This window comes from Anser brachyrhynchus, assembly GCF_964034855.1.
Source record: "Anser brachyrhynchus genome assembly, chromosome: 1".
In the NCBI taxonomy this organism is placed as follows: domain Eukaryota; kingdom Metazoa; phylum Chordata; class Aves; order Anseriformes; family Anatidae; genus Anser; species Anser brachyrhynchus.
In genome coordinates this window covers 119,362,086-119,383,379 of record NC_137694.1, presented here as the reverse complement: position 1 = coordinate 119,383,379, position 21,294 = coordinate 119,362,086, and the positions used below count along the sequence as shown (strand labels likewise).

Sequence of the window (21,294 nt, the reverse complement as noted above, 5' to 3'; positions counted from 1 at the left end):
TCCTAATGGACACCTCAAGAGACATTCGAAAGAAAAACAACATTCATATAGTGAATAATGGAAGACGTTGGACTGAGCAGACTGGCTTTGCCCAGTAGCTGAGGACAAGTAGAGGACTCAGGCAGGCAGACTATAACCACTTAAATTGGAATTAGCTAAGACACAGCAATAATGCTCAGCTGGTGGCTGGATTTTTACACCCTTATAAAAGGGCAACTTATTACACTATGATTCATCTAAGTAGCAAACTCATCGTAAACAAACTCTAGACCTTGCCTACACTTGATTTCTTGGCCCCAGGTTTCCCATCTCAGCAGTTCAGTTTCACTGGCAGGAGCAGCACCGGCAGAGCTAACACAGATAAGGCCCCTCAGATGGTGACACCTTCACCTGCCAGGAGCAGGACATGACGTCTCTACTGCAATGCCTACATGGCCATCCCCCTCAGCACCAGCACCCTGCCAGCCAGCCAGTGCCTTGCATACATTTGAAGAGAGACCTCAGAAGCATCCATACCACCCTGCCTTCACCCTTGCCCTGACATGAACTAGGAATGGGAGGACTGAGCTGCATGACTCTGGTTTGGGTCACCTCTGATGCTACCCCAGGACAAGGGTGCAGCCACCCCAAGGTCAGCGGAGAACTCCTTTCCCTCCCCTTTCACTCCCACGGTGCCCGTGCACAGGCTCCATGCACCCTCCAAGTCTCCATCTCACGCTTCCCCATGGAAAAGGGTGCCAATCCTCCTGCCCAGGCTCCCTGGGGCAGGTGCAGCCCAGGCCCCCGACAGAAGACAAACCCCATCTCTGATGTTGCACAGAACCATCACTCTATGCAGCCAGTGCAGTCTGAGCCACGTGAAATTTGTCTGTGTTATTTCCTCCAGCTTATCGTCTGATCTCTAGCCCACAGTCAAACTGAACAGCAAGGGTTACGGGTGAGGGAACGAAAAGTGCTTTTGTTCTGCCTTTGCACCCCTCCTCCTTCCCACCTCCCAACCTCCTCCCTCCCGTGAATCAATCCAAAGTCACCGAAGTAGAATCACAAGTTAAGGAGCAAAAAATAGGGAATGTGGAAAAAGCCTGTCATAAAATGAGGTTACTCATACCATCATGAGGAAGCAGGGTGATTATACACACTTTACACAGAAGGATAGAAACAATAGGATTACTCACACAATCTCAAACTCTAATGAGGCGCATCAGTTACACTCCCACAGCAACCTGGAGAAAGAAAGAGTAAAATCTGCTGTTAGCCTAATAAGGACTTTGCGAAAGAGTCGCAGTTGACATGTCCTACTTACATATCATACGCTGCAAGCTTGATAGGGAGTGCAGGCCAGGGTTTCTTTATGTGCTGTCCAACCCAACTGAGAGGGGAAGGGAGAATGTGGTGATTCTTCCAGCCACCTCCAGCTCCAGTGTCATCCTTACGGTACTGTAATCGATTCAGGACAAAAAACGTAGATACAAAATCAACAGAGGAAGCTCATTGGTAGTTATAATCAATCCGAAGAACACACCTTGTATCTCATTTTAAATCACTGGTGACACACTACTAACAAGCCATTTAAATAAAGACAGAGTAATGGGACAGATGTCCTTAAATGTACTTCTTCAACCAGACTTCTTGAAAAGAACAAATACTGGACTGACTTCATGCGTTTGTGACTGTCAAGGCAGTATCTGCAAATGGTACCAGTGAAAGGAACCATGCTGTCTGAAATTATGTGCTGCAAAACTTTGTAAGACCTATTTTTGTAAATAGATCATGTACTACATGGTAGATTTCCCTCCTGGATGGACTTTCTTTAGTGAAATTTAGAAAACAACTGGGAACCTCTCACACACAATTACAGAGGTTTCAGCCAGGTGAAGCTTCCTCTCCTCTCCCAGCTGGCCTGCAGGAACCCCAGAAAGCTGCAGTGCACATGGATCAGCAAGTGAAATGGATCTGCCCTACTTTTCTCAGGATCTGAACTTCCTTCTCAACTCCTTTCAGACTCCTGTTTGAGCCTTTAGATAACACAGCCCTGAAGTACCTGCTCAAACCCCCCCTCTCTAGGAAGAGAAATTAAGCATGTGCTTAAAAGCTTTCCAGGACAGAGATGATCTCCCATCTGAGACCCACCTCATGGAAAATTCCAAGATTTAAAATCTGTAATCCTTTATTTTTTGTGTGGTTGCAATAAGTTAAAATCAACAATTCACTTCAGGCTTACAAAAATGCTTCACTGCAGCTTGACATCATTTTAACCTTACTATCCCAATGTAAAAAAAAAAAAAAAAAGAAAAAAACCACGATAAATCTAAAATATAAACATTGAAATAAAACATAAAGAGTGAACACAATACATCTTAATTATAATAATTATATATGTTATAATATTATATGTTATATAATTATATGCATCATAAAACCTTTCATGACATATTGGTGAAATCCTGTTCTGCCAAAATTACCAATTTGTGTTGAATCAGCACTTTCTTGTTATAAGTGTTCCTCCAGTTCAAGACTTTGTGTGCCCTTCACATCTATTCTTTTTCAGTTGAAAATCTTTCCTAATGCTTTCAGTGGCACCATGATAACTTCTTTATAGCATTTCAAGCACCAGTATCGACATAAGAAAGCTGCTTTTTATCTGATTGGAGCTCTTCTCTAAGAATAATGTCAAGGAAAATTATGCAGAAGTCTTCTCAGTTTGTGTTTCCCCTCCCTTCGGCGCTTGAGCTCTGCAAACACATAACTAGAGCACAGAGATCAACCCAAACTTCTTGCAACCCGTTGGTGTTTCTGGTTATTATCATGCCTGATGTTACAATACACCCTGAAAAGCAGTGTTTAATTGACCAAACAAGAAAAACAAATGCTTCCCCAAGGCAAAAATTCCATGAGCTGTTTGGATGTTTTCTATGAAGTTAACAAGCACTTCTGTCAGTATTTGAAAGTCTGAGACTGTTTTTTGAATGGACTGAAGTAGAGAAGAGACAGCTTGAATAAAATTTTACAACTATTTCAACATGCTGAAGGACATTTCAGACTAAAATATTACTTGTCTTATAACATTATTCATAAGAAATGAAGTTTGTAAGATAGATTTTATTCCAAAATAAAATAAATCCTAAATTATATCAGTACAGCTACAGTAACAGAAGAAGAATATGGTTTTCTACTAAAATTACATAAAAGAGTGATAGGGCATGCTCTTGTAACCTTATTTTTATGTATTTACTCTTAATGTGGCCCTGCAACTAAACTCTATGCATGTGGAAGCATTAAGGGCAGCTTTATGGACTTTTGGGGGCACAGCGCAGCTGCAGAGATATAATCCACAGATGATCCAAACACAGGAAAGGAAAAAGGGTTCTTTTTGTAATACCTACATCTTTTACTGACTTCATGCTGACATAGGGTAGGGGAATATAAGACTGTTGAGAAAAAGAGTAATACTTGTTCTTCCCAGCCAAATGAAAAACATTTAACCAGCATTTCCACTGCCAGAAAATAATAAGAAAAAAAAAAGGACAAAACAAACAAGGAAACAAACAAACAAAAAACACTCTTCGACTTTTCATGTTTTGAGGATAGCAAAACCATTGCCAAGCTGGAACTCAGATCCCAAAATTATTGAATTCTTGAGGATGTCTTAGCACTGTCCTTAGGATCAATGAGTAAAAGACACACTGGTGTTTCACATACATTTCCCAGATTTTCCTTGCTGTCCTCCCTTAGGGGAAGCATTCCAGGAAGGATGTTGTTCTTTGTGTAGAAACATGATATGGTGAACCTGGAAGGAAAGGATACCAGACTGGGACAGGTTTTGGTTACCCAAGAGTTGATGTTTTCCCCATCATATCTGAGATGATGCATAAGTGCTCTGGTATGCATGACTATCTGAAAACTGAATGCTTAATACACCCAGTCAAAATATAAGGCATATACTTGAGATTTTAATTTGATTGCTTATGTTATTAAAACAAACAAGCAAACAAACAAACAGAAAACAACAAGAGAGAGTATAGTTCCAAAGTCGGGATTTTATTGTGGATCATATTCAGGCCATATACAGAAAATAAGTAAGAAATAGCAATCTGTGTTGCCCACTCTGCATAAGGCCAAGCAGAGATAATTGTAAAAAAATACGTTATATTGAACCCCCATTTTCCTAGCATGTATGAATTATTTTAACTCATCTATTACATACAAGGACCAAGATTATAAATGGCAATTTCTACCAAGAAGTAGTTATGGCATGAGGTTTAGTGATATAATGTTCTTGATGCTTTGGATGTCTGCAATGCAACCAACTGTGGTTACGGTTTTAAATAGCATAGGAATTGCTGTAACCCAAGCCTGTTGTTAACAGCCCCAAGGTAATGATCTCCAGTACAACCAAAGCACAGGCCTTTCAGCCCTTCCCTGTATGTCCTATTTGCCTATTTTACAGGCCGAGAAAAGAACTTTACTTCTTGGTCTGTAGATGAATATCTACTGGGAAATCTGATAAGCCAGATGAATTTTCATTTTGGAAATGTTACTGACCATATTTCCTTAGAAGATGATCAGTTTAATCAACATTCCTTTAGATTGCCTGGGTTTAAGCCTACAGACCTGAAAACTATATTATCTTCCCTGACTGCACTGTGAACTTTCCAAATGCACCTGAGTATCTTAGATTTCTCAATACTGCTCATTTTTGACAGAAAGCTAGAAAATCTACTGTTCTCATCTGGGTTTTGGTTTTGAACAAAAACAAAATTTGAGGTCAAGTTTTTCCCTCAACCTTTTTCACATAGAGTCTGTGCTTTTACAGGGGTTCACCTCAGAGGAGCAAATGGTCTTCAGAAATCAGAATTTAGAGGGTGAAAGACTACTCACATTAAAGCCAAGAAAATATTTGTGCATAACTCTTAACCTGTTAACTCATAATAAACATCCTGAACATACAAAAAAAGCAACTCTAAGTGGTTAAGGTTTCCTGTTATTGGCCACTAACTAGAAATTAGAAACACTATCAAAATGCCACTTGATTCTCCTTGAAAATTTGCTATATATTTGGAAAAAAATATTTCCTTTTAATTTGGAATAAGGTTCGTGACAGGATTGTGTCGTTCACTACAACACCCAAAAGTGTGAAGTGTTTTTGAAGTATTCACAGAAACCCAAAACTTTTACAAATTTTAGTTCAAATGATTGTGTATCAGAAAAGTCAAAGTCAAAAGTGTTTTTCTCATAATTTTCCTGTTTTAAAAGTATGGCACAACCTAAATAAAGACAATTAATCCTATGCAATCTCCATGACCAATTGTATAACCTGAACTGGCACAGGTAGGTACACAAATGAAAAACAGAAAGCAAAAACTAATAATTTGAAGCAAACGTAATAATAATAGAATAATTAAAGCTAATTAATACCAGCAATACCAGTAGCAAAAGACTCTCCTGTTGTCTCTATAATAGATTGTAAATTCTAGGTTTTGATTAGTCATGGGCTTGTCCCACATAATTCGTAGTGCTGAAAAGATGAACATGCTTGGCTTCAGAGTTTTATGATATGGAAACAAGAAACGTTTGCAAAATTCACAGTCTGATCCAAACTTGAATTCAGATCACAGCCTCCAGAGTCTGTATGTGTTCAGACCCACAGTTCAGGTTTTCAGCTGTGATTTATATGCATTCAGAAAATAAGTAAGTGAAAAGATGTTCTCTAAACTAGCTGTATGAGGTTTCCCAGCACAGTCTGCAGGCTTTTAAGGGCAAATTCACTTCATCAATACAGCAAATCTTTTCAAAAGGATTTTCAAATGATAAGAAAAAGAAACTGTTGTTCTACCATGGGCAGGATGTTGAACAAAGATGTTTTAGTGGTGGTAGTGGAATACATCTCTCACCAGATCTATTTAGTAGTTATGCTTAGATAGCAATAAAAATGAAGGATGGAAGATTATTGATTATGGGACGAAGCCCAGACTGGTGTCTGAACAGTTAGTAATCTGAACTATGTAGACTGCTGGACGCTCATCTGTGGTACAGAATACAGGCTATGAGTTTAATGGAAGGAGTTATTACAAACAACATCTCTTCTGCTTTATCTCAGGCTGAACAAGTGCAGCCACCACAGTAAACTAGTATTTGGTCCCATCTGAAACTGCTGCTAAGATTAGCAGCAATAAATGCTGCAAAGTAATTGAAGTAATTTTCAAAGAGCTCTTAGCTTGGACAGTTTCAGCTTATTTGGCATTCTCAATAAAATTTGACACAAAAAATGTTAACATTCACTCTCATATATTAATTGAAAATAATTATCACTCAATCTGTATTCCATTCTTTCCCAAATGCTCTCTGTATTCTTTCCCATTGCATCAGGGAGATTTTAGTTTTGTTGTCATCAGAATCAAAAATACTCACGACACAATTTGGGGAAGTACCTTGCTTAGTTTTGCTATATGATCCACTACACAAATTGATTCCAGGGCATTTCTTTGTTTACATAAATAAAATCTGTATGTATTATTTGGCACAAAGGATTTCTTGGGTCTAAGCCAAAATTCTGGCCAGGGCCTCATCTACAGCTCTGCAGTTCCACTAACACCACAAGAGACACATGAAGGAGAAACAGATACTTCCCCAGGTATGAGAAACCTTACTGCATTGCATCTCTTAGGTAACCCCTTTATGTTTTTACACAATTTAAGCTGTATGCTAGTCAGAGCGTAGCCCACAAAAATGATTACAAATGTAAGAAAAACAGTCTTGATGCTATCATTTCTGCACCCTGAAGTGTCTGGAAAAATCTCTCTTCATCTCTCATGTTTTCACCTGAACATTAAGTACATAAGGGAGCTTTCAAAGGCTCAGCAAAAGAACTTGTTTATCAATGATGCAAACTTCTTAGGCTCTTGGACAAAGTTGCAGGTATTTAGTTTATCACAGCATTATGAATAAGCACTCAGAAGATGAAAGCCTAAGTGCAGTCTCCACATAATAGTGCTACTGGCTTAAGACTGGATATTCATCTGAAGCATTTTACTTGTGAAGGGTCAAAATCTTTGGGAAATCATGTCTAAAGACACACTTCAATCTCATCCAACAGCAACACACATAAATAACATGTCTCTGAGTCATAAAAAGTGAAGATGAATACCATAGCTGGCTGTATGTTCCTTCTCCCACTCATGCCTTAATTGTGCAATCGATAGTCAAGCATTTAAATCAATAATTTTGAAGTTGTGAGCTCAAAGTCGACACCAGCAGAGGAGGTTCATCAAGCTGTGCAGTGTCAGGGCTGCATTTTTGTAATAGTTGTGTCTTGCCTCGAGTGCATCAATCTATGGATCAGCACATCTGAAGAGAAAATCCACAGGATTTTCCCATGAAATGATATCCCATTCCTACTCATTTCGACTCAATCTGCTTTCTCTCATTCCCCTGTAGAGGGGATGAACTTGCTCAAGGAAAAAAAACCTCCGAACCTCAGAAAAGTACTTTAATCTAGAAATAATTCAGACAGAGCAGGGCTCTCAGAGCTTCTCCAGCACAGCTCTCTCACTTTTCCCTTTCCTAAAACTGTTTCCAAGGATGAAGCACTGAAACGGCTTGTAAATACACGTTGTTGTGGGGGAGAGAAGGTGAGTCTTTATAAAGAAAGACAGGTGAAGACTGGGCGAAGCAAAGAACCGGGAGGACCGTCCCTGCCTCAGCAACATCACCTGGCTGTCTGCAGACAGCCTGGGTGCTGCCAGGGGAGCGGCTGCAGCCTCCACACAGCCTTCATGCCAGCCCTGATCAGAGTGGGGAGCTCTTCTGTCAAGTACCACGTGAGTCAGACTGCTGCTGATGGAAATAATTTGTTTACAGCAACGGGAAGGGAATTGCTAGAGCAATTAAAATAATTTGTTGTTTCATAATACAAGCTATACCAAGAATGGCTGTTAGCTGCATTTCAGTCTCAGGTACTTAAAAACAAACAAACAATCAATCAGGAAAAGTAGGTTTTAATTTCACAGAGGATTGTTAGTAAAAAAAACAATCTTTACTTAATGCCCTTAAATCTTAAATGCTGCTCTGCCTGGCAGGCACCTGGTTCACATTTTTGCTACGAATGAGCAGCCTCTTCCCAGCTAGGTGGAGGCTGCAGGTGGACCGAGATAAGGTATGGAGGCTGCTGTCCTACACCACCCACCTGAGGCTTCACCACCTGCTGAAGGCTGTGAAGCCACAAGGAGTGCGTGTAGGTAAGGATGCACGCACCTGAAGGATGACAGGAGAGGCAAAACATGAACCTATCACCCACTCATCCTTACCAAGGCAGCTTCTTGGCAGGGTGCTTGGACCTGTGGTGGGAGACACAAGAGACAAGTTACGTCAGGTCAGGGTGGGCCTGACATCCATTTTATGGTTTGTCCACAGGCTTCACCAGCAAACACAAGATTTACAATAATGTCTCAGTTAAGGCTAGACTGGCCCTCCAAGGGGAGATTTGGGTTTTTCAGGTTTTTTTTGTTTTGTTTTTTGTTTTTTCTAACTGTATTTTTGCTGTCTGTGCATAGTGGAGCCAGAGTCCAAATAGATTCTACCTGATGTTGAAAGAAGTACCTGTCAAATCCAGAAATAATGTCGAGACACTGATATGATCCATCACAGTTAATATTTCTCAAGACCCAAATGTTTACAAAGAACTTTCCGAGCAATTCGTAGGGAAGGAATAATAATCGTTCTGTATCTCTCACACACATAAATCTACAGTTCCATAGAGCAATTCTGAAGAGTCACATTAAATAATGTGTGAGCTGCTCATCAACATTTTGCAGCAAGAAAAAGTGAAATCCACAGCGTTGAATATTTCTCTGTGAGGTGTTTGTTCAGTCCTCATGTTTGTTATCTGTTTAGAGAAGTAATCTTCCCAAGGACCCTCTGATGCACCTGGGGTTAAATAAGGAGAAATATGATATCCTTTGGGATGGAGGGGCATAGCATAAAGATACCTCCATCTTTTCAGATTAAAAAACTGAACTGCTCTTTTGCACCTGCAATTCTGAGTAAACATACAGGTAGCTTTTGTTGTGGTTGTTTTAAAGTAAGTGGTAATGGTTGATAGAAGAGCTGATAATTAACATTTATCAGTTGCAGAGGACTGTGATGGATTCTTCATCACTAGAAATACTTCTACAAATCACAATGGGGTACTTCTTTTTTCCAAAAGACTCATTGTAATTCAAACTTGAATTAATTTGAAGAAAAGACCTGTTACTACAAGAAAACTGGACAGATGATCACAATGGCCCTTTGCTGTGATTATTTGTATCATCGAGGTTTCTTGGGGCAAGACTACCCAACTGTGGGCACAACATCAGAAGCAAAAGTGGTCTGTGCCTGAAGGGTTTTTCAACAGACTGAGAAAAGAAACAACAGAGGGATACTGGAAAACAGAGCAAGCTGAACTACACAATAACACCAAGGCATAATTCTGAATCTGTAAAGGCATTTATCCCTGATCCTCTGAAGGCTCAACGAAGGTTTAAATATCCTATGAATACAATATATCAATATCAGCTTCCTAGTGTTTTCTTTCTTGAAAATAATTACTTAACTGAGACAATGTAAAACTAGTAAGTATAAAACTTTTCAATTAATACATAATGGAAGGTAAGTCTGCTAAATACTATGAGGGTTTTCTTTCATCTTAGTATGTCTATAACAACCAGGAACTTCAGATATAAACAGAAGAAAAAAATAATGCTATTTTCTTCTTCGCCAAAACAGCTTGACACGAGGGTTGTGTTAGACCTCACATTCAAGGCAGGGCCAAGTCTGGACAAGAAGATTTGCGAAAAACATCCATGGCCTTCAGCAAACACTGCCTGTTAATGTCAGTGTTGGTATTACCCTGGTTAGAGAAGGGAGAAGTCCTACAAGACACAACACTGAAGACCTGTTGCTTTGGTCTTATTAAGGAATCCATGGCGTTCTTGATCTCTGTGCAAGAAGACTTAAGCCATGGTGGGGCTAATGACTGTTGTACCTGCATCTCTTATACCCTGTTAGGTTAATTAAAATTATAACAAATCCCACAAATACAACGTTCCTATGAATCTGCAGAATATAGTTTATATTTATTCTAAAGAATATGAAATTAAATTAGATGTTAACTTATGCCTTCAGATGTAAATTATGTAGCAGGGCTTCAGTTTAACCACCAAAATATTAGATATAACTGAATTTAAAAAATAGAAAAATAGATTAAATGAAACATATCCTCCAGTGTTATTTTTTATTTATAAATCATTATGCAACTATGAATCTCTGAATCTTGTTTTAATTGATAAATATTGCATAAGATCTGTATTAAATCTCTTTTCTAGAGATGATCTGCATTTTAAAATAGACTAAAACTCCATAATGAAGTCTAATTTATAATAAATATTTAAGCAAACATATATCTTAGGAATTAAATATCATTAATGGTAACGGAAAGGACAGCTTATGAAATGTATTTGGGAATCTCTTTTCCATGTTGAGAACACAAGACAGAAGGAAGATGGTGCTGATACCCAGCATAAAACATCACAGCCTGATTTTCCAGTATTTTAGGAAGACATTAAGAGTGTTACTGTCTTCAGACCAGCAGGAGTGGTGTCACACCTGTTACCCTGCAATTGAGGCAAATGCAGGAATTACATAGAGTTTCTCCCAGACGTAACATCTCACTCCCCAGCTGCTAAAAGGCCACTGGAAATACGTGTTGCTTCATTTCTGAGTCTGGCGCACACGTTTCTCACACATGAGAGCCTGCGCTTCCTCAGCTCTGGGCGCAGTCTGAGGTTTACCTATCTGACAGTGTGGATGTGTTTAGGGAGAAGTTAACTTGGTAAAAGACACATTCATAGCTTGTGTTCCAAGCTCAGAAAGCACTTGGGGACCATTTTATTCATCTCTTTATTTCCTGTTGAAGATCTTTCTGTGTTTCTAAATGCTGTTGGAACCTTATGCCCTTTTGTAGCTCTCAGAGTACAAATTCTCTTGATAATAAAAAAGGCAATTAACAAATTGCAGAAGAAATATTCCATCATGGGGAATATGATTCTACATGTACATTAGAGAAAAAAGGAACAGAAATCTGATCTTCACTGTGGTCACTTAAGTTAATAACACTATTTCCATACATAGCAGTAATTACTTGCTTCGTATAGTTGCTGGATTGGTGCCTACCACAAAAAGAAAGATTTAAATTGGAAGGAGAGGAGGGAAGAAGGAATAATAGAGAAGAAAAAAAAAAAAGAAAAAAAGAAACACTGTATTCTATCCTCAGATATCTTCTGCCTTCCTTCATTTCTTCTCCCCTTTTTATGTCTCTCCTTTTTATTTAGTTTTACTCCCTAGAGTAACCAATCTATTCCATTATTTTAGTAACTCATATCTTTAAAGTTGGAATTTTCCTTCTACTTACTCCCACCAACTGCAACATGAAAAAAAAAAAAAAGAAACAAACAAAAAGAGAAAAGGCTCTTTTGCCAAAAAGGGCAGCTTTACTATGAAAAAATGCCTGTGAAAGTTATATTCTTATTGAATAAAAATGCAGGGGCATTTGATTTTTTTGGAGAGTAGCTTACTGCTTGGCTTGGTGTCTGCAGAGGAGAGCTAGCGTGGCCAAAGTAGTGAGCTCAGACTTCTGCTCAGTCTTGTGACTCATTAAGAGGTGCATCAGCTGGGCTTCACAGGGTCATGTTTGCTGCTGACCCAGTGAAGGACACTGAAGGTGCTGCCATCACACGGAGTAGCTGAGAGCACAGTATGACCCAGAGGAGATGCTGGAGTGGGTACAGCTCCTGCTGGCAGGGGGTAAGGAGGGACAGAGGGGAGCTGAGCAACCTGTGAGTCACATCACAGGACACGAGATGGTGTGATCTCACCAGGCATGTGATCCCTTTCCTCTATGGGAGAGGGAGGTAGGCCATGGACGTTGACACCAGCAGTTGGCCCCTGCTCTAATTTAATCTGCTTTTACGGCTTGTGATGACGGACAGGATGCAAAAATCTCAACTTCCCTTGGAGGCTGTGATAAAACTGAAAGGGCTGGCAGCCAGTCACGCTTTATTTTAACTGGAAAACCAAAGCTCTTTGTACAGAAACTATTAAAGTCATGAACACGAAACTCCACAATACTGTTTTTACAGTCACCTTTCAGAGGGAACAATCTAAAGTTAAAGCTTTTCGTAAGGGGGCATTTTATGTCTCCTGGACTTCAGTCTGTTTGGTTTATCCCCAGAAAGGTAAAAAGTGATCTGAGCATGGCCTGTAAATGCCTCTGATAGCAGAAGGCTCTTTAAACTAATGGAAAAGGGTAAAGAGAGATCCAACATCTGGTAACTACACTAACTACATGCAGGAGAGAAGGCATGCATTCCTAGCAGTGAGGATATCTAACCAAATTACTTGCTTAAGGCTGCACTGGATTCTTTCTCAGGTGAAGCCTTGAAATTGAACCTGCACACCCTACTAACAGAAATCAGAGGCTCAATGAAGAAGCCAGCTGATAAAAACCTATAGCTTTTGTCAGACAGGATGATCAAAAATAGTTCTTTCTGGCATTAAAACTATATGCCTAGCATTCAATTCCAGTGGCATAAAGGAAGAAGTATTTAATTTGGAAATTCTTCAATGAAATGTCTCTCTTTTACTCTCTCTCTCTCAAAACATGCCTGTTCATGAAGAAACTTGATATGGCCACAATGTTCGTACAAAAGTTTAGTGTTCGGGAGGTGCAAATTCCTCTTCCTATTGTTCTCCTGTACAGTTAGAAGTTGTTAGGGCTCCAAACTTTTAATAATATAATCAAGTCAGAGAAAAAAAAATAAAAAAGAGAGAGAGAGAGAGAAAGATTAATTAGACAAGAGTTGCAAAAATTTCTGATGTTGTGCAAAAAATAGCTAAGGTCACTAGTAAAGTGTTCATTTTACCTGTCCTCTCACAAGTAAACTTGCTGACATCTGAGGTCATGTGCAAATACCTCTGGTGTGAATCTCAGGTTTTCATTAATGACTACCACAGTTCTTGTGGAAATGTCATTCCTGAGATATTTCAGACTCTTAGAAGCACTCTGGTAAGTCCTGAAATTAAAACTGTTTTCATAACATGCCATTAGAAATAACCACATTTTCTTAGTGTCAGAGATGCAGTGCATGATATATGACTTAATTTTTCTTTAAGTTGCCATGACTGCTTGTACCTTTATAACCAGCAACACAATGGCCTTTTCAATATTTTAGGTTTGTGTACTGGATGTTTTACACAATAGTCTCCCATGGTCTAGAAGAGTCCAACAATATCAGTGTCTCACATATGAATTACATGGGTACTGGGGTAAATGGCAAGGCAAATATCTAGGCTGCACTACAGCCACCAACTGATATTCCTACATCATTATGACAGATTAAATCAGAAAATTGTTATAATGAAGTTTTAGTCAGGATAACAAAAACCCCCCCTAAGTGTGGGACTCAGAGATCTGTGGATTAATAACCTGGAGTACATGGCATATAAACAAAACCTGCCTTGTCCTGCTCTTCTTCAGAAGCCTTTTGCCATTCTAGGTTCTAACATTTTGGGGAATGGTTAAAAACTGAAGTGACACTACTATGGACAGAACAACTTGGGGCAAGTGCCTGCAGTCTAGTTACACTACAGGCTGCAATCCTCCACATGGCAAGGAATTAGACACTGCCATTTTCACTTCTGTAAGCTGTTCTTCCTGCAAGCAGCTGTACAGCAAGCAGCTGATATACCCACACATGATGCTTCAGCCAGCCCGAGCCCATAGTTTATTCCACTTTGGACTGCAAATTATGAAAACCACAGTCAGCATTCCTACCAGCAACTCAGCCCTTAGCCTCACGTTCACTGTCCTGCAGGATAGAGTGCTAATTATTCATATGGAACAATAGCTTTCGTATGAAGTAATACGTTGACTCTCCTCCAAAATCTAGCTTGGAATTTAAAAGATTATGAATAGTGCCAAGAAAACTACTCCAGGGCAAAACAACCCTGAATTGTCAAGTTTAGACAAGAGCTTTACTATAAACAAACAAAAGTGTGATATTGTTTAAATTAGTCTTTGAAATTGTCGGTGGGAGATCCATTTTTTTCATGAAATCCCTCAAACATGAGGGGAACTTTTACTTTCATACTGGAAAGTTAAAACTTCCAAATCTTACCCAGGGACCATTTCATAAAACATGTTGTGATATATACTTTCTGTTGCACAGGTACTGAAAGAACCACTGCAAAGCTCTTTTCTGTAATTGTCACTTGAAGAGATCCTTGAGGCTGAACCCAAAATTTCATTCTATCTTTCTCTGGATTGCCTTTAAACAAACCGTTCCTCTGGCCACCAGAGACAAGCTCTCACGTTCTGGGGACAAACAGTTTTAACACAGAGTGTGTGCTTTCCTCATGCCCTCTGTCTTCATAGCAGCCACCCATTGGTTCCTTTGGAAATACAAACTTTCCATTGATATCCTGTGTCTAACTGACAGACTGCCTCAGCTGTGGGCATCTGCAAATATCAAGCAAGCAAAATGATGATACAGTCTAGAAAATATCACCTTCTTGTCAAAGAAAGATTTTCCAAGGGTGCCAAGATCCCAAGTTTCAGCTTGTGTTCTGATGAAGTTGCAGAAATTTGTAAGCTCTAAGATGCTGAACTTGCCAATTGTGATTCCTAATTCAGTATTTGGTTGCTTCTAAGGTAATGCATACTTTAACTATTTTACCTTGTCCTGAGATTACTCAGACATTTCTCTAGTATAAACAGTAACTTCAATATTACTTTCTTAGCCTCTTCTCTTACAAGAAGGAAAGACAATGTTCTCATGCCTGACTGGTTTCAAGTTAAGATCAAGAAATTAAAATAAGAAAATAAATGTCTAAATCCTGCAAAAATGTATATATTTCACTTTATGCATGGAGGCTGCCCCACTGACATCAACAAGGTTGCTTGTACAAGTGTATGTGCATGTTTTTGTAGGACAGGGAAACATAAGTAATTTGGTTTCCAAATGTGGTTAACACAAGTAGCTCTCTAGAGTTAAGCATTTTTTGTCTCTTAGCATTGCTGGCCATCAGGCTGTTTATTTAGGTGCCAATCTGAACATTTGAAAGCTTTGGCCCAAAAAGTTAATTTTAAGTTATAGCTGGGATTTTCCATGAACACTATACCTTAATATGTTGCTATATTGACCCGGAAAAGCAGCATTCCGCACTGGGGAAGCAAATATGCCCCCTTGCTCTACCTCTCTTTCTTTAGTATAAATTAGAAATTAGTGATGGGGAATTATCTCCCACCTTATCATAATCTCTCATCTGAGAGCTATCTCCTGCTGTGAGTAAATTCAGAGTTCAGTAACAACAACTGATTGCTGACTTTTCCAAAGAAGAAAAATAGGCATTCCCTAAATTATACCATTCAGTCAGAGCACTGTATTGTTGGAGATACAATAGCTTAATGCAAAGAATTTATTACTACACCTCCACATTTACCTCTGATATGATACAGTCAGAGACGATGATTTCCTCTCCTTGTCTCTCTTGGTTAAAACCACTGAGAACGGGAGTCATTTCTCCTTATATACACCATGATTCACCTTCAAAGTGAATATGATCGCATATCCATGTGTGTGTGCATGTTTGGGTGTAAACTACATAACCATCAGTACAAGAATGTTTTCATTCAGGCCCTCAGATGATATAAACCATGAATATTTTGTTGGACACAGTGAAACTGCAGTCTTATACAAAAAGGTGCGTAGAGTTTCTCATAAAAAAAAAAAAAAGATAATGATTGCCTCAAAGTCTATTTCATTGATGCTATTTGGACAAAGCTATCCAAATATGGGGCACTTTACATGCAGAAGCACACATGGTGCAATAGCTGGTGCTTATTCCTATAAAGACTGTTACCCGGGAAGAGACAAGGCCTATCTCCAACTTTGGGATGCAGAAGAATGTCCAAAGATGACCAAAACTTATCAGATTTCCTAGGTATTCATGGTATGTGGCTAATTCTGATGTCAGATACCTACCAGGAAAAAATATGTCATTACTGTAGCTCAGGGAAATATAAAAGGAAAAATAGGAAGTTGCAGTCTGATGGCTGGAATGGAGTGCTTCCATCACTACAATATTCTTTCGAAAGAATATTAACAGGTGGTTTGGTTCACTGGGTATTTTCTTTAACCATGAGATTTTCTCAGTGAAAAACCTTTCTGTCCATCCCTACTTAAAAAGCATGTAAGTAAAAATTTCTCATGCCAGAGAAGCAGGACTTACATGTCCTTTGTGTGAAAACCCAACTTCACTGGCTTTCCTTGAAATTCTGTTTGAAGTGATTACCAGTTTATCAGCTTCATCGCATGTTTTAAACAATACCATGAAACAATCTTATATCTACTCAATTTTTTGAGTGAAGTTGCTCATGGGAAAATCTTTTACTCTAAACATACCATTCTCAGATACCCATGTGCAGGATTTCTCTACTTCCTGGTGATTGCAAGTGCAAATTTTTACTTATGAGTCTTCAAATATTGTATATTTTCCACAAATGTCCATGTATACAGGTCATTCTAGAGAATATATGAACTTCCGTTACTTATTCACCTTTTCGTGAACCCCAGAAATACTTTTTGGACCATGAAGCATTTGAGAACAATGAGCTGAAAACCATGGCTCTGGAGGAAAGAGCCATAGCTTAGGAAAACTTCAATAAAAAGTGATAAAGGGAGAGATTTTTGAGGAATGAAAGTGGAGATTTTCCATATTCAACTTCTGTGGTTTATGAAAATGGCTTCCTTTATTCTTATTTACATTAGATTAGCATCTGTATTCCAACAGATATATAGGTAGAGTCAGAGATGATAAATTTTTCTCCTTGTTCAATATAGAATCATAGAATAATTTAGGTTAAAAAATACCTCTAAGATCACCAAGTCCAACCATTAACCTAACACTGCCAAAGACCATGTACTAGCACTAGACCATGTCCCTAACCACTGCATCTACACATCTTTTGAATATCTCCAGGGATGGTGACTCAACCACTTCCCTGGGCAGTCTGTTCCAATGCCTCACAACCCTTTCAGTAAAGAAGTTTTTCCTAATAACCAACCTAAATCTCCAGCGGTGAAACTTGAGGCCATTTCCTCTTGTCTTATCACTTGTTTCTTGGGAGAAAAGACTGACCCCCACTCTGCCACAACCTCCTTTGAGGTAATTGTAAACAGTTACAAGTCTCCCCTGAGCCTCCTTTTCTGTAGGCTAAGTAACCACAGTTCTCTCAACTGCTCCTCATAAGACTTGTTCCCTAGACCCTTCACCAGCTTCATTGCCCTTCTCTGGACACTCTCCAACACCTCGATGTCCTTCTTGTACTGAGGGGCCGAAAACTGAACACAGTACTTGAGGTGCGGCCTCACCGAAGGCAGGGGGACAATCGCTTCCCTAGTCCTGCTGGCCACACTATTTCTGATTCAAGCCAGGATGCCGTTGACCTTCTTAGGTACCTGGGCATACTGCTGGCTCATATTCAGACCAATACCCCCAGGTCCCTTTCCATTGGGCAGCTTTCCAGCCACTCTTCTCCCAGCCTGTAGTGTTGCATGGGGTTGTTGTGCCCCAGGGGCAGGACCCAGCACTTCGCCTTGTTGAACTTGGTACTGTTGGTCTCAGCCCATTGACTCAGTCTATGCAGATGCCTCTGTAGAGCCCTCTTAACCTCAAGCAGATCAACACTACTGCCCAACGTGGTGTCGTCTGCAAACTTACTGAGAGTGCGCTTGATCCCTTCATTCAGATCATTGATAAAGATATTAAAGAGAACCGTCTCTAATAGTGAGCCCTGGGGGACACCACCTGTGACCAGCCTTCAACTGGATTTAACTCCATTCACCACAACTCTTTGGGCCTGGCCACCCAGCCAGTTCAGGAGTAAATACAACCACTCTCCTGAGCATTTCACCAACTGGGCTTATCTCACCCTTATCTCATCCATTCTCAGCACCAGAACCCAATTCTACCAAACCCAAAAATCCTCCCTTGGGAGAGCAACACAGATGAATGCAAATGGACTTTAAAAGGATAAGGAAAGAATCAGCATCTCTGGACTTTGCTTTGCAAGGCAGAAACCAATCGTTTGTAGATACTTTTTGGCTTCTGCCGATGATGGCAGAAGTGGGAAGAGAAAAGTTATATTTCATCCCTCTGGCCTTGCTTGGTGAGACTCATCAGAAAAATACCTAAAACCTTCAACTACATTTTTTAAAGACCCACTGTTTACAAAGAGAATTTAGAGGAAAGAGCAGTCTGTAACAAACAGTTACCATGCTGTATTTACTGGGTGGTGGTGGTGACAGGGGGGTGTCTTTAAAGAAACAAAGTCTGCGGTATTCTTTTTCTTTGTTATTTTCACTTGCTTGTTTGCTACTGACCTTTTTGTAAGATCCCAAATGGTGGCTGTGGAAAATGACCACAAGATCGCCAGCAAATAAAGACATCCTAAATGGAATACTCAGGGTCACCAGTTCTTCTCCTCATCCTAAGGAATTTGCACGCAAATAAAACCAGAAGGACATTCAAAACACATTAACCGAAATTGTCTCCACATTTATTATTTTTCAAACTTTCCCATAGACAGGCATTTTTGGATGTTGGCTTTAAAACATAGTAGTGGTTATAGAAGGGGCTCTGTTAATAGGACGTCTATACCAAAAGTTGTGTTTAGCTAAAAATCAGACTCAGGAAGGAAGGAAAAAAAATAAATTCTCCTACCAGACTGCCCTAGTCCTGTCCTTGCCACATCATCTTAGCAGTGACATGATACCACTGCCACAACCAGCAAGTCAGATGCTCCACTGAGACTGTTTGAACCCCGCTTCTAGAAGCAGTTTCTGAGGGAGCAGCTGGTTTAATGGAAATTACCAACACATATTATATTGAATGCTGTATTGAATTTTTGACCTGTTTTACTGCGGAGCTTCTACAGAGATATTTTCCTATGGGAACAAAATTTAAAAATAGAATTTTTCAACATGAATTGAGTTTGTGACCAAAAAAAAAAAAAAAAGACACATTTTGATAGGATAAGTTCTTTCTCGGCCATCACTGTGACAAATATTTTCAGAATATATTTCATCAGAAAAACTTGTTATTCTTGTTATTTTTATTGTTATGTTACTTTTTCTTATATTTTAATATTGGCCGTTTAAGATTTTTTTGCAAAACAAATAAAATTTAAAAAATAAGAACTGAAATTTAAAAATGGATTGTAGACCATTTTTCAAAAATAATGTTTTGTAGGAAGGTTGGGAATAAAAATTCTGCAATTTCTGATTTATTTATTTATTTATTTATTTTGGTGGGACTGAAATTCCAAGTTTGGACAAGCATACCTGCTTCATCTGAGAAGGATAGACCGATGCTATCAAGGATCCCTGGTAAACTGAGTTGACTTTGAACTGATGACATAGTAATGAAAGTTTTAAATTCGTAAGCCATCCAAATGTCTATTAACAGCTCTTTAAACTTACTACATACATGCTGATACCGATCTGCTTATTACTGCAGAAATTCTAAACATAAACATTATTATGAAATTTTGTTCTAGCCACCAAGAAGAGCGAGAGATTGAAACACTAGACAGCTTTCCTTTGTCTCATATTTCACATGTGAGATTGGAGTTAGACATAACAGCCCTGTAACCTGCTCTGGGAGAAAAATAAATCTTTATAGGACAAAATGACCAGCAATTATTCAAACAATTTGAACTCAATGGGCATAGGAAAAGGTAGTTGAGACAGAAGTAGGGAAAAAGAAGCATCACAGCTGAGGAAAATGAAGTACAGGAAAGTATAGTACAGACACAGATTTGCGCTTTTGTCAAGAACCAGTTTCTTTCTCAGAAGGTTAATTAAGAGGATAATGTTTTTATAATATGCTTTGGCACTATCAGCCAGAAAAGAACTGAAAGAATGGATAACCCCTTCATACTATGGAAAAAGAAGACAAACCCCACTAACGATAAGCAATTTTGTACCATTAGGTGTTCCTATCAGGCTCCTTTTACTACTTTAAAGCAAAGAACTATTACCTTGCCTGTGTCAAATACATGCCTGCTTTCCTGGTTTGTTTAGATCACTAAATGTGACTACCTTTCCTCTTTCAGTTTTTGTTTCTGGACTGATTGTGCTCTGCAGCCTGATTTCCACTTGAGTCCACTCAGGAGTAGGATGCTGAAACATGATTGTTTCCACTATTGGATGCTGCCGTTTTTTAATGCCACACGCTGCCTTAACGAGCTTCACCCCGAGCATACAACTTAGCTGGCAGTGAAAAACAGGAAGCGTTTTGGCACACATTTTCCTTTGTGGGGTAAGAGAGGAAGCAGACGCAAGCTCTGGCTCAACACTGACACAATTAAAGTGGAAACAGAGCGCTGCCTTGCCCTCGGTGCAGCATGAGACCCAGCTGGTGTCAGCCCTGCAGGCTGCCGAGACCCACAGTTTGGAGGCCTATGAGACACATCCACGCTGAAACACATGTGTGTATGGCCTCCTGGGGCCTGAGCCAGAGAAGTAGTCCAGGGAAGCCTGCCTGCCAGTCTCCACAGAGCCTGGACTGAGCCCTGACTCTTCCCTTCAAGTGAACAAGAATCCTTCCAACTCAGTGGCTATAAATATTTGTCAGGTGAAGGTTGCTGATATATTTAGTGCTGTGACAGTCTTTAAATGCCTACAGCATTTAAAAACTAGTGGCATCTGTATTTGCACTGAGCCAGCTGTGCCACATTATTTACAAGTGTGGATATTCTGGACTTGAAAAAGCAAGGTATCTTGTGGAGGTAATTCCTGTAAGAGGGCTCATTTCAGCTGTCAGCAAACATAGGATTTAATTCTCCCAGCTGTCTAGGTACTGTCTGAGCCCTCTTCTCCATTGAGCCCAAAAGTCCCAACTGTTAATCCATTTTCACCGTACCCCTCTGATAGGCAACCTTACCTCCTAAGCAAAGCCCTGAGCTCAGAAAGACTGAGGCCATAATTTTCATCTTCAATGGAAGCGTTGTTGGTGTAGGAGGGGAGTGAAGGCAAAGGTGTCCACCTGCTCTAGCTTCCCAGGGTTTGTGAAGCAGCTTCTGGCAAATTACTAGAGCTTGGATGACACTTCCGTGGCTTCTTGGCAACACAATAGCTGGCCAGAAACCTTTTGGCAGATGTTCATTTGACAGAACTCAAACATTTTGGGGAAGTGTAA

The 21,294-nt window shown here is 39.6% G+C and overlaps 1 protein-coding gene across 1 annotated transcript in view; it reads right to left on the bottom strand.

The window, feature by feature from the left end:
• LOC308188097 (uncharacterized protein) overlaps window positions 1–21,294 on the bottom strand; it is a 163,218-nt gene that overhangs the window by 120,446 nt on the left and 21,478 nt on the right. The window contains exons 3-5 of the mRNA XM_080576751.1: window positions 8,251–8,333; window positions 1,304–1,437; window positions 1,176–1,223 (exon numbers count right to left, since the gene is read on the bottom strand). Of these exons, the coding sequence (XP_080432877.1) occupies window positions 1,202–1,223; window positions 1,304–1,437; window positions 8,251–8,333 (239 nt within the window). The 3' untranslated portion in view covers window positions 1,176–1,201. The remainder of the gene's footprint in view (window positions 1–1,175; window positions 1,224–1,303; window positions 1,438–8,250; window positions 8,334–21,294) is intronic.